The 16,132-nt window shown below is 38.3% G+C and overlaps 1 protein-coding gene across 3 annotated transcripts in view; it reads left to right on the top strand.

Annotated features, from left to right (window-relative positions):
- Positions 1 to 8,946, top strand: part of lrp8 (low density lipoprotein receptor-related protein 8, apolipoprotein e receptor) — a 164,024-nt gene extending 155,078 nt beyond the window's left edge. Inside the window, exons 18-19 of one of the 3 annotated variants that reach the window (XM_088004839.1) lie at positions 546 to 736; positions 3,343 to 8,946. In XM_088004839.1, the coding sequence (XP_087860965.1) occupies positions 546 to 736; positions 3,343 to 3,381 (230 nt within the window). In that variant the 3' untranslated portion in view covers positions 3,382 to 8,946. Of the gene's footprint in view, positions 1 to 545 lie in introns of all 3 variants that reach the window. The other 2 variants (XM_088004838.1, XM_088004837.1) reach the window with 2 other exon arrangements.
- Positions 8,947 to 16,132: the final 7,186 nt, after the last annotated feature.

Here is a 16,132-nt window from a genome sequence, read left to right as displayed (position 1 = left end):
AAACACCAAAAAGCATACAGAAAATGAAAAAGCAGTCAAAGACTAAAGACTCTCTGGAGGCAAAATATAAAGACATTTGGGATGGTTTTAAAATGTTTGCACTGTATTGTGGTGAATTAAGTTTGAAGGCTCATTGTTTTATTATTTTTATTATTTTTTACAGATTATAGATTCAGTTACTATGGCAATGAGCAAATTCATGTCGTTTTTCTACTGGTGCAATTTTTGTGTACTTTTATTTATTTATTCCTTAAAATATTTTTCCAGTTTTTATCACAACTCTTGTTTAATTGCAGAAAAAAAATACAAGATTTGCATTGAATCCTTTTTGAAAAAAGAAAAGTAAAAAAATAATTGATGCTTACTTTATCTTCTCTATTTAATTCTGTAAAAAGAAATAAAACGATGAGCCTTCAGCTGATAAAAGAAACAATGCAAGCTGTGTTTATGTTTGTGTTAGTGCTTAAAGCGCCGCTCCGTGTCCCCTGGGCTGTGTTAACGCTCCCGCCGTGTGTTGTTGTTGTGTGTGTGTTAAACACATGCAGTCCCTATCCTTGCCACAGTGGTCATTGGATTGCTCTGCACCGGCGGCTACCTGGTTTGGCGCAACTGGCGACGCAAGAACACCAAGAGCATGAACTTCGACAACCCCGTGTACCGCAAGACCACGGAGGACGACGACGACGAGATTCACATCGGCCGGCACAGCGACTCCATCGGTCACGTCTACCCGCCAGTGAGTGGCAGCCACAGCCAGCCATTCATAGCGCTTCCACTAGGGGGCGGTGTCACAGACAGTAACTCTCACTGGTACTCAGGAGCACCGATGCTTTCCAGTGGCAAATGAGGGCAAACCAGGAGGGAAAAGGAGGTCTTTGGAAATTTTTGAGGTTTGAGAGGATGCTCAAGGTTCCCCAGTGGGAAGAGAGAGCAGGCTCGCACACGCACACTTCCAGATGTTTACATATCATTTTTAAGTCACTGAGAGCACCAACTAAACACACCTATGTCATTCATCGGGCAGTGTCCCTCACATTAAGCAACCACAACATTCCTAATATCATCCCTCATCCCATTTGTTTTTGCGTTGTGGTAGTTGCACCTGGTTGCAATTGTGCTTCCTGTCAAAATTCATCTTCTTATCACAAAAGGAGCTGTTGAATTCAAGGTTTCTGTTTCCGTTTTTATTTTTGCAGATTAACTAGATGCTTGCCACTTCATAAACACAACAATTTAAATGGATAATAACAAAAAAATACATTATCCAAACCGTGGGACACCAAAGCTCAGGCACTCTGTTTTCATTATGCAAAATATTATTCCAATTTGGACATTATTGAGGGAATAAAGTGGATCAGCTTTGCTGATGTCTTGAAAGCTGGACAATGGAGCTCAAGGCCTTCCCAGCTGTGCACGTCTGTTTTGTAATGACTGAGAAAATAATAAACGTATAAAGAAAGCTCAAACCAGGACAAAAGACAGGCTGAAGCTAAATTGATTTCACTTTCCCAGCTTGAGTCCAATAACTTTTAATCTCCTCACCACAATCCACACATCTAGCCTGTTGATTTCCTGCTGATGTGGATGTATTTCTGATTAATCCAGCTCACAATTTACAGATGCAACTCGATGAATTAAGTTGTCATTCATTTCTGTGATTAAATTAAAAAAGAAAATCTCATATATAGACTTACACACAGAGTGAGATGTTTTATGCGTTTGTCTATTTGCTGTGATTATGGAAGCCCAAAAGTTAGTAAACTAGAAAATTGGAACAAAAAAGACTTTTTAGCACAAAGTTGTAACGTCCATGTTTAAAAACAAAAATGAATGTCTTGATATTCATTAACAGCCTCCATAAGGAGCATAAGCTCCAAAAAAAATCATTGCTAAAGAATTTAGCTGACTGTGCAGAGTGGAGTATGAGAGTACTTTAATTGAAATTTGACTGAAAGAAAATGTGCATGAATAAAAAGGGCATAATCAACAGGGGTAGACAGAAAGTGTTTTGAAGCAAGGCCTGTTCAGCAGTTAGAGGGAGATTCACAAAACTTGAACTACAGCTAGAGACGAAGTTTTAAGGGCAGCAACAAACACATATACTGAGGACATGTGCTACCCCTGTCCCTTTCTCCATGGCACTCCTGACCCAGAAACGACATCAGAAGCGCCTTACCTCGGCTCATTATTTCATTGGAAACTTGGGTCCCAGAATCTCCAAGAAAAGAAGCACAGAGTCCAAACTCATTGAGGTCCAGTGTGATATTTCCACAGTGAAAGCAGCTATCTTCATGCTTCTGTCTGCTGACAAGCACAGTGGGGATTCTATGTGTCTAACATATCTTATTATTGTTCCTATGTTAGTCCAATGTTTTGAGGAACTGAATGTTTGGTTTTAATTACCTTCATGACATGGTCATCAAACCTTACCAACGCAAACACATAAGTCACTGTTGTGTGTAAAGAATCTATATAATGTGAGATTAACTCTTTGAACTGATTAATGAAATTAATTAACTTCCCAAAGATATTCTAATGAACCAGGATGGACCTGTGCAGCAAAAATGCATTATCAGGACACTCAGGATGTTTATTTTATGTAATACGTTTAGGTTGACAGGAAGACTTCTGTTAAGGATAGCCAAAACGTAATTATTGAGAGAGAAGGAAGTGGTGTGCTTTGATGGGTTGTCATGGTAACACTGATTTCTTTGTGGTGCTCTGTAGAGGAGGGGCGGGGGGGGGGAAGAATTGTGGGTATTCCTGGCACGATAACATGCTAGAAGCATGCACACACACACGCACACACACACACACACACGCACAGGCATAAAACAGGTGCACGATTAAGATTCAAGGACGAAAGAAGAGCACTGTTCAGTGAAGAGCAGGAGAGAGGCGACTATTTTTCTCTTTCCAGCAGTTTTTTAATCATTTACATATGTAAAAATCTCCTTCTTTGTGTTTGATTTTTACACTTGATCTCTTTCTCTTTGTCTCGCCTTCTCTTCTTCTCGCCTCTTGTGTCAGGCAGGTCATGCAGCCCAAGAAATCTTTCTGGTAAAATATGGGCCAGACATTTGAGCCGTAAGCAAGAACGCTGCATTCCTGGTCTACTGTACGAGCAGCCAGGGAAGGAAGGAAAGTGGAAGCACATGGGGGGATTTGGAGAAACGATAATTAGGAAAGGTCAGGGAGAGGAGGGATAATTGTGAGGAGAAAGACCAGAAGAAAGATAAAGGTTGCATTTTTCTTTTGGTTTCCTTGTTGACTATTGTGTGGCTCTGTTTGTCTGCTCCCTCAGCCTGCTGTGGTAACCATCTTTTCATCTGCTGTTTACAGCGCGTGGCACTCAGTCTGGAGGATGATGGCTATCCCTGATGAGGGGGGGATGCAGCCTGCTCACCCCCCTCCCCTTCAGTCCCTTCCTATCCCTTCTCTCAGCACAGCCTCCGCACCACTACAATGAGGCCAGTACAACGCAGAGGGGAATGAGATGGAGTTCACATTTTGCCTCCCCCTTTTTAAGTAGCAAGGATGACTTGCACATGTCTTCTCCTTCTTTCTGACTACTATTACTAGGTACTATCACTTTCATTAGTGTCAGTTTAGTAGCCTCTGCTCCACTCCTCTCTTCCTCTTCTGCTGCTTCCTAACAGTAGTGGCGTGTGAAAATGCTGCTAGATGATATCCTTCACACTAACCTCATTTGAAAATTGAAGGCAAAGGCCGGTCACCAGAAGTGGGGGCAGAAATGCCTCATGTTTTGACTGTTTTATTTATTTATGCGTTTTAAATATGTAATCTGCATCTGTCAGTGTGTAGTCCTAAAGGCGAGATTACTTGATCAAGTTTGCACAGTGCAGCAGAAGTCAAGATGTCATATTTCCTCTGGTTTCCTTAACTTTACAAGTTCACAAGCCTTTTTTTAAACTTTGAAAGAAAAAGGCCATCTATTATTTGTACGCTGACATGTTGTGATGCTAAACATAGTTGAGGGGACAGGAGAAAAGAAAAAAGGGATGAGGCTGTCTGGATGTTTAGAGGTGGTTTTGGGGTGAAATAGTGGTGGAGGCAGTTTTTCTTTCTGGCTGATTTGTGCCTCCAGAAGGTTGTGCCCCAAGGTGAAAAGCAGCAAGGCAGACAGGACAATGGATTGTGGGTAATCCCCCTCTTTGTGTCAGAGGTATTCACAGAGTCAATAACGAGCTTGACTTGGCTGATTAGCTGTGATGGGTAGAGTTCATATATTTCTTACATTTTTCTGTTTGTGTTCCTTCTTCCTTGTGTGACTGCCTTGGATATGAATATAGAGCTGCTACTCGGAAGCAATTATGCACAAAAGACGTCATTAACATTTTAAGATTTTAAAAGAATGTCCTGCTTTTGTATGTTATGATTTCTAGTGGTGTAATTGTACAGGGAAAGACATGTTTGAAGTTCATATTTTATCATCTTTTCTGTATTTATCTTCCATTCAGGCACAGATTAATTTCTTTTCCCTCAGTTTAACTTGTCTCATCTTAAAGTCGATGTACTATAACAGTTAGTGCTCAACTGACCCCATTTCCGTGACTTCCCGGCACTTTTCCCAGTACTATTCCTGGTGTAGCTACCTTCCTGTTAGTGCAACTGGATGAGGTGATGCAGAAAAACAGCCCACGTTTGAAAGACATCAGTCGCTGCTGTCACTGAGTGTTCGCTCTGGTTTTGTGTGAGCAGATCAGTAGAACATCATGCTTGGCTGATCCTGGCACACTGATTTGATTTTAGAGATGGATAGGGAAGAAATGTGTGAGCCAGCGTAAAGAGCCGATCTTCCATTGACTCGCTTCAAACGTGCTTCCAGCCCATTGAATCAGATGGAGTTTATGCCCACTGAAAACAGTAATAATTGCTCATTTCATGTTCCAGTTGTAAATAACTGCAGGCTATAATTATGGAAATGGAAAAAATGGCTGTTACAACAAGCAACTCGTTTACTCTGGACATCATTTAATCATTTGATTCAAAGCATTAAAGATTTGTCTTCCACACCAATTGTTGAAAAAAATCTAAATGTTTCAAATGTGAAGCAGCAAAAACTTGTTTGAATGGAACAACCTGCAAAAAATGACACACAGTCTTCCTGTGCTTGCTTACAGTATCGTAGACTGATATCATGAATTCATTGAGCTGTCATAAAAAACGGTTACTATTCAGGGATTTTTGTGGGTTTTTTTTTTTTTTGTTTTTTCTTTTGTTTTTTCTTTTGTTTGAGTTTTAAATAACTGATAACCCGAGTGGAGGAAGGAAGACACAAGTTAAACAGAAAAATCTCTGTAGATTATTTACCTGAATTCCAGCAGTGCTGCATTGTGACATTCTGTCACTCTCGTCCTTAGAAGGATTTTGCTCATTCCTGTCCAACAGGTTGATTATTTGACCATTCTTATCTGTAAAACTGGTGGAGTTTAGTTTAATTGGTTGGTTTTCTGGCACAGACCTGACACCCCTATTGAAGGTGTGGTGGGCTATTTTTAATAATTGAGACAGGAATTTTAGACATTTTAGACAAGACAGTTTTTAAAAATCACTTCCAAATTGTCCATTTCATTGTCAATGAGCCTACTTCCAATGCACTTAACCCTGCAATACATACTTATAGGTAACAAAAGTTACAAGTGTTGAGCTTTGGCTAACTCCAGACAGTTCATCTTGCCTCCTGTACACTCATGCAGTTGCACTATAATAGTTTTTTCTTGGATTATAGACACCAGCTCAGCAAATTTAACTAAACCATTCTGTTCAGTCATATAAAATAATAATAATAATAATATTCATTGTATGCTAACTTTGTTTCTGCTGGACATTAATATCTAAATACATAGAATTTATTAAAACTAGTGTTTGGGTTTTTACGTTTATTTTTTGATGAATTACAGTTATGGTTTGAAAGAGTAAACTTACACCCATGTGCTATATGCCACGTCTTCATCTTCTTGAAATACCTTAGTGAATTGTTTCAGCTCATCGATTTTGTAGGATATAAGGACTATTTGTAGGTTCCAAACTCATGGGTCCTCTCTAAGTAGATCTGAGAAGAAAGGTCAAATATCTAACCAGATTTGCTAATGCTGCTGCTTATCCATGTTGACTATAAGGAAAGGTCTAATTGGAAATGGTGTTATTATGGCCGGTGCATGACTTTATTCTCCAAATGCTTAAAGTGAACAGCAACTTTAAGAGGAGAAAAGCCCCAGGTCAGATCTTTGTAATTTCTAAGACTGAATTGGTCTCAGACTCTGCTGACAGGACCCTACGCTGAGTCAGCTCTGTCCTTTCTGTCCATGTTCGCCTCAGGACTAATGCAGTTTCATGCTGAGAATTTGCAGTTAGGAGGATAAATTGCTTATTTATTTAGCTGCCTGAGTGTGACATTGTGGGAAAGTTATTATTGCTACAGTGCAAAAGACAGATTGGCTGGTTCACTTTGTGGTCACCTCCAGTCTAACCGTCTACTCTGAAGGACACGATGAAAGTCCAGTCTCCAGCTTTGGCTGCTCATTTTATCAGGCAGTAATGTGGACGTATAGGTCAACCTGTGACCTTTGACACAACACCATTAGGGCAAATCAGTGCTCAAATCCCAACATTATTCATAGTTTCACTGTCTGGCCAGCCCATAAACAGCAGGTAAAGGTTATAAAGGTAACTTCTGCTGTGTGCTTATATGCTGTGAGAGTTGATTCAGTTATTGTAATGTAGCTACAATGTCACATGGGTACTTCAGTTTTGGTTAGTGTTTTTTAGGGGATTATTCCATTGTGTTTTTTAGTGCAACCGCAGTGTTCAGCTGCTTTGAGAACCAGATTGATATCTCGTGTTAAGAAACTTGAAATATACAGAGCAAGCAGCTTTTTTGTGCAACCCAGATTGGTTTTGATCATTTGTATTCATGTCAGAAGAACGTCTTGTTTTACTTCGTAGACGATTCAATCTAGGCTCTAAGAAATTTCATTTTTGTTGTAAAGGTGTGGGGGGGGGGGAGCAAATTCCTATTTGCTGCTCCAGATGGTTTCTAGGTGACAGGGTATCCAAGAATAAAAGCCAGGTCTTCACCATGTCGAATAAATATTGTATATACCTCCTCGGTAAAAACTACTAATATTAATATTTAACTTTTAATTTAAACATAAATTTGTAATTTATTTTTAACAACTAGTAATGCATTTACTTTCCTTTTTTTAAAAATAGGTCACTTGAATTTCTGTTTAAAACCACTGGTGGTTTATTTATTATGTGTGTTGTTATCTCATCACACTAACTACTAACTTCCCTTATGACTAATCTTAGAAGTGTGCTACAGGGTTGACGGCTATCTTGACTTCTCCTACTACCTTAAAATTGATTTTTTTTGAGTGCTTTTGAACATCGCTCCTCTTCTTCATGTCTCATGCAATGGCAACAATCTTTCTTTTCCTTATCATACTAGTGAATTTACAGTTTTCAGCTGGGAAACAGGGGATTGTTCCACCCATCTTCATCTCAGTCATATGTTCTCCAACAAGGGCTCTCAGTCTTTTTGTTAACAGAATACACTGGAAGATTAAAAGCACTGGAAGGAATAACCCCGAGACCCCACAAATAACTTGGAAAAGCTTCAGAGCTGAAAAGAAAACTTCTTTCCTGAATATAAACCTGCAGACCACCAAACAATCAGCCAGAAGAAGAAGCAGCCTCCGCTCCAGCTACAATTTAGAACTGTGGAAGGAAATTCACTCCACTTGGCTGGCATTTAGCTCTCGTTGACCCTGTTGTTGACTTTTTCCTTAATCCACCGCTTCCTCTTTTTATTATGTGGGGTTTTTTGGGCTGTGACTCCTCAGCGTCTGTCAGTTCATTCCTACTTATCATATTTGATCTACTTGATGTTTGATTACTTGAAGGGAAGCGTTCTGTTGACTGCGTTTTTCTACCAGCCAGCATTAAATGAAAGTTTGCGGGCAAGAAGATCGTGGCATCCGTTTCATTTTGATATAAATCATTGCAGACGCCTTTTGTCTGGACAGTCTGTGTGTTAAAAAGAAATTCTCCTGCTTTTGTAAGAACCACCCACCTGTATTTTTTCTGAAAATTGTCATCGCCTGCAAGGAAATGTAAAAGAAAATTCAGCGTCCATTCCACATGACAGGCATTTTTTAAACGCTGTTTGTTGCACAAAACGTTTCAAGAAGCCTTCTGCACTGTGTAAAGAGGTTACATTCTTAGTAGAGGGGGAGGAAATAAAGGGGTTGTGGGTGGGGTGGTGCTGGGGTCTGGCAGTTACAGACCAATGGTTTTGAATCATGAAGTGTAAATAATATGTTTTCATAAAGCTAAAAAAAAGAAAAAAGAAAAAAAAAGAACCTTTTTGATAATGTTTTAAATGTATCTGTAAAAAAGGTGTAAATAAACTTCTGGGGTTAAAAAGGAGTGTAGACTATATATAAATTTATTTGTACACATGAGCACTGGGTTTCTTTAATATTTGATTGTAACTAAAAATTAATAATCTGCCAAAGTGTTTTTACTTTTTCTCCTGTCTGTTCCATTTGTTTTATTTTACCTTTTAACAGCGGACTGTAGTATTTAATTCTCTGTAATTTAATTTGGTTGTATGTTTTTTTTTTAAATGAGAAGGGGTTTATTTTAATTTATTGGTGCCTTGTTTTGTGCTCCTGTATACTTTCACTCTTTCCGTTTCTCAGTGTTGTGTGTCTGTGGGAGTTTCAGGGGGGATTAACTTGCAGGTTGGGGGAGGGAGGGGGGATCCGGTGGGTGGGTGGTTAAAATCCTTAGCAACTTCTGTACTTACATGGAATCTCTGTACTTTATGCCAAAATGGTCTCACTCACGTTTCTATGAAATCAAGCTGTTGATAAATCACTATATATTGATATATTAAATTTATAAAAACTGTCTAAACTTTCCCAGTTGATTATTTATTTTTTTCTGCATTGTCACATCAGAAAATCTGACACATCAGCATTTTATCCAGTAATCACCTGCTTTGAAACAATTAAAAATAGCTTATAATCAGGGATATTGAAGAAATGTTCACAATATGGTGTTTGAACTGATATTAATAATTCACCATTTGTATGTGGGACATACAGGATATATTTTTACTCCCCATTAGAAAAAAGATAGACTCTTCATTTTAAAACATAAATCCAGAAATTAAACATGTGGTAAGTACTCAGGATAGATCCCCATATTTTTTGTATGAAAGCCATCAGGCGCCACTGGGAACAGTCTGCGGACTTTAAGTGACCCGCATGCACAGGGGGTCACATGTAACATAATGGTGGGTGTGTTTAAAAATGAAAAGCAGTAGCTATACTCGCTTGAATGCCAACCCGGTTGAGCACATCACACTTTATGAAGAGTTTTTAAAGCTTCAAGACACTATGCAAGGCGTCCTGATGGTAAGATTGAGTAATAGCAGTACAGCCACATGAATCCATAAATATTGTCTAATTTAGATGATTTTTCAACCTGGTTGCATGTTTTAGTTTGTTGCGTGGTTCAACACACCTGAACGAATGTTAGCAGGACTTTGACATGGCGAGGAGGTAGTTGGACGATTTGAATCAGTTTTGTTGGAGCAGAGGAACATCCACATGACACCAGCCCTTGAGGGCTGGAGTCCTACGGCAGATCAAGGTATCTTGATGTATCATGATGGCCCAGTGCAAGTTCAGATTTAAATGGAATTGAGAGTCTGTTGTGAGATTTGAGAATGGATCTCCATAGATGCTCTTCACCCAATATGACAGAGCTTGAGCTATTTTCAGAAAAATGGGCAAAACATTTTATCTCTGCACATGCAAAACTGGTATAGACACAACCTAAACATCTTCCAACTGCAATTGTAGCATCATAATTCATGTAACAATTCTAAATTATAAATAGACCTGACCAATAGTATATTTGATACCAAACTTCATGCTGATTGGAGATCAGCATGAAGTTTGGATTCTTTCCAAATTTCAAAGAACAGTGCATCGACCTTCATCTTTTTTAATAAAACAAAAGTTATTAAAAATGGGCCTCTGTCACAGGGATAGATTGAAGGATGCTTCATTTTATTAAATAAAACTAGATTAATAATGAGCTGTGGGACAGATGTGTCATCTACCCATCACTTCTGCTGCATTTATTAATCTTGCCGTTAATGTTTGTTTTGACACAAATCAACTAACATCATATAAATCACCTTGGCAAAAAGGCTAAACTTTTCAGACGCTGCATATCTTTCAACAAACCCACTGCTTCTTAAGATGTGTGACGTTATCTCTAATGTGATTTCTTTACGATGTTTTACCAAGATTGATTTCCGGGTCACATTCAACCAGATGCAATTCATAAAGCGCAAAATATTATTACTGCTTTGTAAGAGCTGACTCATCCATGAAGTAAACTTTTAAGAACAATTTTTTCATGAGATTAAATTACATAATTTAAGTGAATTTAATCCGTAAAGGTTACTGTGAAGATTTCCAAACAAAACTTTTCTAATTTTGGCGGTTCTGTACTTTTATTATTCTTTTTTATTTTATGTTCAGTAAAGATCATGATTGAAAACAGCCCAGCTTTATCCACCCTTTGTCTAGGTTGATTGACCTCTTACAGGAAAAGACAACAAAGTTAAAGCAACCGCTGACAGACTGTGCAGCTGGGAATAAGATGTCCCAGGTAAGTGCTGAGGAGTGACTGTTCTTTGTTGGTTTGATGAATGAGGCACCATGCAGAGACAGATCAGTGCAGGGGTTCTCTGTGCCCTACAAGCTGTTCTTCTATACTGACGATTGTACTAACCGTGTCCTGCACTCTCAATTTGGACTAAGACTAAGAAAACATAACATTTCACTTTTAAGATTTCAGTAGGGGCGCTTTAATTAGAATTCTGCATGAATGATATGCTATCCAGATATGCTCACCATGTCATTTTTTCTGGTGTTCAAATAATTCACAAGAACCCCAAAGAGTATTCCACAAATTCTGGCCTTTGTTGGCATTCTGCCTGCCAAACTTTAGTCTTGCATTCATGGTTTTCTTTTGGAACGAAGGTTTCCTCCTTACACAACTTGCATGAGCATTGCAAGTTGCATGATTATTCTTTATGTTGGGTTAGTCTTTCTTCTGTCATACACAAACAGAGACACTTTGTCACTAAGGAGTTTTGTTTTTATCTCGTTTCCATCTATGAAAAAAACATATTTGGAGAGATTGTGGTTAGTAATGTTAGTTCTGTTTGATCATTTAACCTTATAACATTTAAGATCTGATGATGTATGAACAATGTCATGTCAACAACAGAGCATCCGTCATTTGTTTATGTCCTAACAGCATTTATCACCATTACATAAAAATCATTTTCAAAGTAACAGTAATTATGTACATTTCAGAATATATGTAAAACATATATGACCTTTGAAGAGCAGAGTGCATTTTGTCATGAGAAATTCTCAGAACTTGAATTATGAGCATAAGCACTTGAAGAGGTTGATTGCTTTGGTGTTTCTGCCTTCTGGTCAAGTGGGACAGGAGATGTAATGTCTAACATCCCATTAGAGATGGATGCTGACTGCCCACTGAAGATGGATCTACTGCAGGTAGCTGATGACTGAACTAGCTGCAGTAGTTCAAGACATTGTAGACTCTTCTGAACCTTCAACCAGGTTTAAATTAATCACTGTTTTTCAGATACATTTATTTCATTTTGTCAGGTCGAATGCGATGTTTGGATTTTCTTTTTTATTCTCTGAAGACACAACAAACAACTCTTAGGTTTTCTTTTTGTTGTTTATCAGAACCAGTGTTGCTTCTAAATTGTGTCACTTCTTTATACACACTGTGTCCTCTACTGCCCCTGCTGGCTATGTTTCTCTTAACTCAATACAAATAACTTGCCACTTCATGATTTGGTCACATTTTCTGTTTATATGTCAGCTTGGTTTTGCTTCGGTAAGTAAGCTTGGAATGGTTCTCCTCTATTCTCTCTTTTTCCATGTCTTTATTTCTCTTCCTCAAATTAAATAGTCTTTATTGTTTCTCTGTGTGTGTGAGAATTAGATTAATGGTGTCTTTGGGAGCAATTTCACAAAATTAACAACTGAGGTGTTCCACAGCCATGAGAATACATCGTTTATTCTGCTTTTCAGCTCTTTCCTTCCACCACACTTCCTCCTATGCAGTCTCTTCTTGTCCTCTCCTCCACGTTGCTTTTGGTCCATTTTATTACATCTCAGCATTTTTTTTTTTTTTTGCTCCTTTTATTGCTGCATTTCGCTTTTGGTGGAGACCATTTGTTGTACTGGTCTGTGTTTCGACTTTGTCAAAGTTGCATCTAACAAGCCACATCTGTTCTCCTGAAGTTATCACTATAAAGTCCCCGCCTGTTTAAAAATTTAGCCAGCACACAGTCACCCCTCCGCACCTCACGCCTTCCTCTCACGGATGACAGTTCCTATTATCTCCTGGATAATAAGTTGCACAGATTAGCCATGGGGCCAGACGGGGGAGCAGCGATAGGGCTCTGAGTTTGTGTGTTTGTGTGTGCATATTTGCTGCAGTTTGGGTGTTTCTGCCTGGATTTGATGACTACTTTGTAACTGTGTGTGCAGCTTTTCATGTTTGCCTGTCTGTGTTTGCCTGCGTTAATGGATTTCTCCCCAGCTGCATGTGCACATGTGTCTGTCTGTCTGTCTGTCTAGCCACATGCCAGCGCATGTGTTTGTGTCTAAATGACAGGAAGAGACTGTGTGCCTGCAGTGGGACTCACAAGAGGAGGAGTTGATGGGCTAAGTGCCATTAAGGGATAATTACAGCTAAAAAGTCTCTATGCTAACGAGGAATCTCATCATGACAATGCTGGCAGACCGAGAGGGCACAAAGAAGCATCTGCAATTCAGACCAAGAGCTCTTGTGTGTTCACTGCATGTGGTTATTGTTTATAATATGTTAATGCATTACCTTTCCTCTTTACTTGCATGTTGCACCAACGGTTGTGTTTAGTGTGTGCACATGGGAATCACAACCACTCGTATTCATATTTTAAAAAGTAAGCATTCTTTTCAGATGGCATTTGCCATGATGCAGCCACACAAGTACACACAATACATCAGTTTAATTGTCCGGTGAAGGCTCAGTGTGAGTTGAGTTTAAGGGCATGCACTTCTGCACACAGGGATGCCTCTAATGGGTTTATCTCTAATCTAAGTCAACATGAAAGTCTGTGAAAAATGTTACCCTTTTGTCTTGCAGATGTTCTATCCACATATTTGGGTGAAATTAATTAAATCTAAATACCTGCCGGGACCACCGGTGAGGTTGCTTGGAGCGGGATATTCCACAAATCTGATTTGCAATCTGTGTGTTGAGCCTCATTTCGTACTCCCTTGGCATGCAAACAGGAGCTGATGAGGATGGAGAATCATCTTTACTCATTATCGTCTCTTTTACCATGTTGTCCGTGGGAATACTAAATGTTTGCTTGTGTGTGTTTGGTTTGAAAAGATTGTGTTTCTGTTTGCTTACGTGGATTTCCACTGCCAAAATTTGCAAAACCAACACTCCCTGTTAATTTCAGCTGAGTGCAGATCTGCTTTGGAAAACAAATCTTTCTTGATAAAACAATTTCTAGTATGGCATTATTAATCAAATCTATCCAAGCGTGACTGGTTATAGTAAAACTTTATGAGACAGTAAGCATTTGATAGTCGTCACCAACTCGGATGGCACAGCAAGTCGTTTTTTTCTTCCCCCTTATATCAATCAAACTGATCCCTTCCAGCAAGATTTTTAATTTGTTGTTCACTAACCCACTCCAAAACATTCTTTAGGCTCCTTTGAGTCATTCAGATGTTAACTTTCTGGTGTGTTTTTAATCAGTTTGAAAGTTGGGCAAATTCCTTTTTCCAGAAAGCACACACTCTTCCCCCTCTTTGCAAAAGAAATCTAGACATTCTGCTGCTGCTGCGTAAATAGATGAAATAAATAAATTTAAACAAATGGGACAAGTGCTTAGCAAGCATCAACAAAACAATGCTGGACTAAAAACACCCCAAAACACCCAATCCTGCTACATCAGCACAAATATTAATTTGTAAGAGGAGTTTAGTATTTAGAGAGAACAGATGGCACAACTTAAAGCCAACATGCATCTTTGAAGCTCTGTGTGAAGTCATATCTTTGGAGTTGCCATCTTTTCTTGTAGCTTACACTTGCCCAGTTTTCACAGAGTCTGCACAACGATTATATCCACTTTTCATGCCACCAACAAGCAGCAAAAAATCTAAGTTAATAGTGATGATTAAGTTCTCAACAGTTATGTGGTGTTTGTCTCTCGGTTTGGAGTTAACAAGACCTTCTCTGATTAACGTTGACACGCTGTGGCTTGTTCCAGTAGAAAGTACTATCATGTTCTCTATACGACACTTCTCCTTTATGGAAGGCTTAATCACAAACTCAATTCTAAAATGTTATTTTTAATTCATTTATTATGCGAACCACTAATAGTTAGAGCTAATTGTTTTTGATACATTTTTAATTGGATCATTTTACATCTTTTTTATGTCTTCAGTTTCTCCTCTGAAAAAAAAAGGCTATCCTGGATTTACACTGGGAATCACAAGTTAACAAGTCTTCAGCTTCTCCTAAAAAGCCAAAGTAATTAAAATTACTGTCATGGTAGTAAATGTATGATATGAATCTTATCTTACAAAAATGCCTGATTAGTTGATTAACGAGTAATGCTTGCTCAGTAAGTAGTGTGGCTCACAGCTCTTTATTTTGGGGGTTGGATGTTAAAAAGTTTTCTTATCACTACTGTTGTTTCCTGCCTGATCTTAATCTTTGAAATAAGTTTTAATAGCTGACAGATGATGTTAACAATTTTCATTTTCAGGACTCCTATTGTTCCTCTGTTTGTAACCCACAGTAATACACCCCCACCTGCTGGTCACATCCTTTCATTACACCAGAGTCCTTACAAAAATCTTTTGGAAATATTCAGAAATATTTGGCCAAACCTCCCTTTTAGAACATCTATGGATGATTTAAAACAGACTTTGTACTTAAGGGTAAGATTATTAATTGGCTTAATTGAGTGGAATAATATAATAATAAGCGTAATTCAGTGTTTAGTCTGAACATATGGGGGATTTGCAAGTCTGTTTCCCATTTTCAATAATTCTATTTCTAGCATCATATGACATAATATAACCATTATTATTATTTTCTACATTTAAGGCAGTGTTAAAAGACAGGGAAAGATAATGATGAAAAATGTTGCTGGTTTGGCCAGAGTCATAAATGACATTTTATTTTTAGTATTTGCAAATAAATAAGATCACCTGTGAGAGGGAGAGTGCATAATTTAAAATAATGATTTTTCTTTTAGTCAGCAGCTCATGAAAATTAACTTCATCCCTCATTTCTTTAATTAAAATGAAAATCAATATTTTTGATAAATTACTGTTGTGAAAAGAAATTCATGCTTTGAAGAGCCACCCCGTTTTCTTTTGGGGCCTTAAGCAGAATTTCATCAGGAAACCAACCTCAACTTAAGCCTGGTAGCAGTTACAGATCCACTGGTCGTCATTTAATGCTCTTCCTCAGAGATCATTTTCAGTTTTGCATTTAACAGAGTTTTTTTTAAGTAATAAGACAATAATGAAATTATTATATTGCAGATTATATTTTGCATGAGAAATCACTTAACAGTGGCAGCACATTGTCAACCTGCCTATCTGCAAGAAACTCTTAAAGACAAAGAATCTCCAATCCTAGCATCAACAGTTTGTTTTGTGGATGTGTCCCTACTTGTTCTAAAAAAATATTAGAGAATAAACAGAAACTTATTTGGTAATTTTCCAACAGCAGTCACATCACAGGTGACCAGGCGTCACTTATCTGGATAATATGAGAGAAGAAGTCAAGTTTAATAGTATTCACCAATACATTTGTGACAAGTTACCATGAAAATTCTGTAGGAGAATGTCCAGCCATCAGTTTGAACCTCAAATTCAAATACACTTAGAGCACACCAGCAAGTAAACTGTGGAAACTATCAAAAGTAAAGAAATTAAGGTTTTGTCCCAAGAAG

Source organism: Poecilia mexicana, unplaced genomic scaffold (assembly GCF_051168715.1).
Source record: "Poecilia mexicana isolate PSO_F unplaced genomic scaffold, ASM5116871v1 scaffold_4, whole genome shotgun sequence".
Taxonomy (NCBI): Eukaryota; Metazoa; Chordata; class Actinopteri; order Cyprinodontiformes; family Poeciliidae; genus Poecilia; species Poecilia mexicana.
The sequence above is the reverse complement of the archived record's forward strand: the minus strand, read 5'-3'. Positions and strand labels throughout refer to the sequence as shown.